This window comes from Sinocyclocheilus anshuiensis, unplaced genomic scaffold (assembly GCF_001515605.1).
Source record: "Sinocyclocheilus anshuiensis isolate Anshui unplaced genomic scaffold, SAMN03320099.WGS_v1.1 scaffold708, whole genome shotgun sequence".
NCBI lineage: Eukaryota > Metazoa > Chordata > Actinopteri > Cypriniformes > Cyprinidae > Sinocyclocheilus > Sinocyclocheilus anshuiensis.
This window is the reverse complement of record NW_015555881.1, coordinates 3,096,282-3,101,518: the sequence shown is the minus strand read 5'-3', so window position 1 is coordinate 3,101,518 and position 5,237 is coordinate 3,096,282. Positions and strand designations below refer to the sequence as shown.

General features: G+C 36.3%; 1 protein-coding gene across 1 annotated transcript in view; it reads left to right on the top strand.

Annotated features, from left to right (window-relative positions):
* LOC107675796 (thioredoxin-like protein 1) overlaps positions 1 to 5,237 on the top strand; it is a 9,070-nt gene that overhangs the window by 2,937 nt on the left and 896 nt on the right. Inside the window, exons 4-7 of the mRNA XM_016470261.1 lie at positions 1,675 to 1,797; positions 2,598 to 2,667; positions 3,416 to 3,588; positions 4,992 to 5,096. Of these exons, the coding sequence (XP_016325747.1) occupies positions 1,675 to 1,797; positions 2,598 to 2,667; positions 3,416 to 3,588; positions 4,992 to 5,096 (471 nt within the window). The remainder of the gene's footprint in view (positions 1 to 1,674; positions 1,798 to 2,597; positions 2,668 to 3,415; positions 3,589 to 4,991; positions 5,097 to 5,237) is intronic.

Below are 5,237 nucleotides of genomic sequence, written 5' to 3'. Positions count from 1 at the left end.
GTGTGTGTGAGTGAGTGAGTGAGTGAGTGAGTGAGTGAGTGAGTGAGTGAGTGAGTGAGTGAGTGAGTGTGTATGAGTGTGAGTGTGTAATCATGTCCTGTGTGTGTGTGTGTGTGTGAGTGAGTGTGTGTGAGTGTGTAATCGTGTCGTGTGAGTGAGTGAGTGTGTGTAATCGTGTTGTGTGTGTGTGTGTGAGTGAGTGAGTGAGTGAGTGAGTGAGTGAGTGAGTGAGTGAGTGAGTGAGTGAGTGAGTGAGTGAGTGAGTGAGTGAGTGAGTGAGTGAGTGAGTGAGTGAGTGAGTGAGTGAGTGAGTGAGTGAGTGAGTGAGTGAGTGAGTGAGTGAGTGAGTGAGTGAGTGAGTGAGTGAGTGAGTGAGTGAGTGAGTGAGTGAGTGAGTGAGTGAGTGAGTGAGTGAGTGAGTGAGTGAGTGAGTGAGTGAGTGAGTGAGTGAGTGAGTGAGTGAGTGAGTGAGTGAGTGAGTGAGTGAGTGAGTGAGTGAGTGAGTGAGTGAGTGAGTGAGTGAGTGAGTGAGTGAGTGAGTGAGTGAGTGAGTGAGTGAGTGAGTGAGTGAGTGAGTGAGTGAGTGAGTGAGTGAGTGAGTGAGTGAGTGAGTGAGTGAGTGAGTGAGTGAGTGAGTGAGTGAGTGAGTGAGTGAGTGAGTGAGTGAGTGAGTGAGTGAGTGAGTGAGTGAGTGAGTGAGTGAGTGAGTGAGTGAGTGAGTGAGTGAGTGAGTGAGTGAGTGAGTGAGTGAGTGAGTGAGTGAGTGAGTGAGTGAGTGAGTGAGTGAGTGAGTGAGTGAGTGAGTGAGTGAGTGAGTGAGTGAGTGAGTGAGTGAGTGAGTGAGTGAGTGAGTGAGTGAGTGAGTGAGTGAGTGAGTGAGTGAGTGAGTGAGTGAGTGAGTGAGTGAGTGAGTGAGTGAGTGAGTGAGTGAGTGAGTGAGTGAGTGAGTGAGTGAGTGAGTGAGTGAGTGAGTGAGTGAGTGAGTGAGTGAGTGAGTGAGTGAGTGAGTGAGTGAGTGAGTGAGTGAGTGAGTGAGTGAGTGAGTGAGTGAGTGAGTGAGTGAGTGAGTGAGTGAGTGAGTGAGTGAGTGAGTGAGTGAGTGAGTGAGTGAGTGAGTGAGTGAGTGAGTGAGTGAGTGAGTGAGTGAGTGAGTGAGTGAGTGAGTGAGTGAGTGAGTGAGTGAGTGAGTGAGTGAGTGAGTGAGTGAGTGAGTGAGTGAGTGAGTGAGTGAGTGAGTGAGTGAGTGAGTGAGTGAGTGAGTGAGTGAGTGAGTGAGTGAGTGAGTGAGTGAGTGAGTGAGTGAGTGAGTGAGTGAGTGAGTGAGTGAGTGAGTGAGTGAGTGAGTGAGTGAGTGAGTGAGTGAGTGAGTGAGTGAGTGAGTGAGTGAGTGAGTGAGTGAGTGAGTGAGTGAGTGAGTGAGTGAGTGAGTGAGTGAGTGAGTGAGTGAGTGAGTGAGTGAGTGAGTGAGTGAGTGAGTGAGTGAGTGAGTGAGTGAGTGAGTGAGTGAGTGAGTGAGTGAGTGAGTGAGTGAGTGAGTGAGTGAGTGAGTGAGTGAGTGAGTGAGTGAGTGAGTGAGTGAGTGAGTGAGTGAGTGAGAGTGTGTGTGCGTGCATGAGTGCATGAGTGCATGAGTGTATGAGTGTGAGTGTGTAATCGTGTCCTGTGTGTGTTCAGATGGACCTGATGCCGTTCGTTAGTAAAGCTGGCTGTGAATGTCTCAACGAGAGCGACGACTGTGGCTTTGACCGCTGCTTAATCAAGGACTCGTCCTATCTGGAGTCAGACTGTGATGAACAGGTAAAAAGCCTTTTTTTTTAAATCAAATTTTTGATAAAATTTTTATTTAACTATTATTAATGTTATTATTAATTAATTACCTATTGTCGGGTCGAAAATTATTTATAACCACTCCATCCAATGTTTAGGAGCAGTATTATTTTAGTATTTTTTATATACTATTAGAGTGCTCATTAATATTTAGAATTAGCTTTTATTTTTACATTTTTAGTTTTCATTAGAATTGTTATTTAATTATTACTAATATTATGATTAATTAATTACTAATTGTCAGGTTGAATTTATTATTTTTTTTTTATAGGAGCAGTGTTATTTTAGTATTATTTATATACTATTATTGTTTTAATATTTTAATAATTCAGTTTTCATTAAATTATTATTATTATTATTAATTAATTACCAATTGTCAGGTCAGTTTATAACTTTTTTTCACATAGATTCATTTTAATTTTAGTTTGATTGAATTATTATAATTATTATTTATTACTAATTGTGTCAGATTGAAAATTTATTTAATAACTGTTCCATCCAGTGTTTATGAGCAGTGTTATTTATATATATTATTTATGTGCTACTATAGTTTTCACTTTATTTTAATTTTAATTAATGTTGTATGTGCTTTTGTCTTGCTATTTAGGTGTCATCTATTTTTAAGTTTTAAGTCACTTTAGTGCTTCTATTACTTGCCGTGTATTCTCTGTATTTCCTTCACAGCACGAGCTGTATCTACTGTACGCTAAAGTGAAAGTCAATCTGTGATGGTACATAAGATCACATCACAGTTATGTGTTTGTTTGCAGCTTCTGATCACAATCGCCTTCAATCAACCTGTCAAACTCTTCTCCATGAAGCTGCTGGCTGCAGAACTCGGTAATATTTAATATTTACAGATATAAAATAGATATAGTTTTTATAATATATATAGACACTACTGTTCAAAAGTTTGGGATCAGTAAGACTTGTAATGTTTTTAAAGAAGTCTCTTCTGCTCATCAAGGCTGCATTTATTTGATCAAAAATACAGAAAAAAAACAGTAAAATTGCAAAATGTTATTACAATATAAAATAACGGTTTCTAGTTTAATATCCTTTAAAATATAATTTATTTCTGTGATATCTTTTCTATCACTTCTTATCAATTTAACACATCCTTGCTGACTAAAAGTTTTAATTTCTTTGAAAAAAAGAAAGAATAAAAATGTACTGACCCCAAACTTTTGATCAGTAGTGTATATTGTTAGAAAAGATTTCTATTTTAAATAAACGCAATTCAGCTTTGCATCACAGGAATAAATTACATTTGAATGTATATTAAAATAGAAAAATGTTATTTTGCATCATCATAATATTTCACAATATTATTTTTTTTCCTGTGTTTTTGATCAAATAAACGCAGCCTTGATGAGCAGAAGACACTCCTGTAAAAACATTAAAATCGTTCTGATCCCAAACTTTTGAACAGTAGTGTGTATATAGACAGTGGACAACAACAGCAGAATGATCCCATATTCTGATGCACATCTGTTTACATTCAGACAAACATTAATAAGTTACCAAAACCGAGAAGTGCACCCGGATGTTGAGTTGAACTGTTCTCTGATATAATGTCTGTTCTCAGCTCAAGCCCCGAAGAGTGTGAAGATCTTCATTAATCTTCCTCGTTCGATGGGTTTCGATGACGCCGAGAGGAGCGAAGCCACGCAGGCGCTGGATCTGTCGGAGGAAGACTACAAAGACGACGGCCTCGTCCCGCTCCGATACGTCAAGTTTCAGAACGTCAACAGTGTGACTGTACGTCAGATTACACTTCAGCTTCTCACAATACTGACTATTCCACGGCAGCTTTACACTAAATACTTTCCATTCAGTCAGAATAACATTTCAATAAATAAATACAAACTACAAATAAATAAACTAATAAAAAGCTCAGAAAATACAACGCAATATCCCATTTGAGCATCTCAAAATACTCCTGCATTACATCAGTGAAATCCAAACTATAGAATTTTTGCAACAAAAACAACATTTTGATGGAAGAAAATAAATATGAATTATAGATAAATACATGCATACAGCTCAGACCCCTTTCTGCATCTCAAAATACTCCTGCATTACATTCGTGAAATAAAAAGTTTTTGCAAAAAAATAAATAAAACAATATTTCGATGGAAGAACATTTATAAATAAATAAAAATAAATACATATTTAAATTAAAAAGTCTGTCTTTAAACGCTCATCTGATTTAATTCAGAATAACAATATTTCCAGGGAGAAAAATAAATAAATAGTTAAAAAAAATAAAAAATAAATACCATAAAATAAATAAAAATACCATAAAAACGGCTCCGAAAATACAATATCCCATTTCTGCATCTCAAAATACTCCTGCATTACATCAGTGAAATAAAAACTAGAATTGTTGCAACAAAAACAACATTTTGATGGAAGAAAATAAATAAATATTTAAATAAATATAAATGATAAATAAATACATGCATGCATACAGCTCAGGCCCATTTCTGCATCTCAAAATACTCCTGCATTACATTCGTGAAATAAAAATCGTTTTTGCAAAAAAATAAATAAATAAAACAGTATTTCGATGGAAGAATATTTATAAATAAATAAAAATAAATATTTAAATAAAAAAGTCTGTCTTTAAACTTAAACTTGAGTTAATTCAGAATAACAATATTTCCAGAGAGAAAAATAAATAAATAATAAAATAATAAATAACACTAAAAACAGCTCAGAAAGTACAATATCTCATTTGAGCATCTCAAAGTACTCCTGTATTGCATCAGTGAAATCAAAACAATATCATTTTTGCAACCTCAGGGTCCAGATCATTTACAAATGTCTCCCAAACGTTATAAAAATAGTCCATCTTTAAATGTTCATCTTACTTAATTCATAACAATATTTCAAAGGAGGAAAAAATAAAGTTAATTCACATAAATGACTAAAAACATGTCAAAATCCTATCAGTAAAATACAAACGACATACTTTTTGCATCCCCGAGATCCAGATAATTTACAAATGCTTCCCAAGCTTTATAAAAGTCTGTCTTTAATTGTTCATATTTAATGTTACGACATTTTTATGGTTTTGAGACTCCGAAACGTTTCCCGCAGTGCTTGATTTCAAACGTATAATCAAAGGTTTCTCATTTTCCACCTGTTTTTGTGTTCAGATATTTATCAAGTCCAACCAAGGAGACGAGGAGACGACAAAAGTGAACTACTTGACGTTTATCGGGACTCCTGTCCAGGCGACGAACATGAGCGACTTCAAACGGGTGAGTAAAGAGCGTTAACTAGCACTGTCTGATCCCACCTCCACCAACCAGTCCGTATTTCCTGGTGGATGTTTTGTTATTCCACATGACGGAAGTTAACCGTGTTTGTGTGTGTATGTATGTATGTATGCATGTATGCGT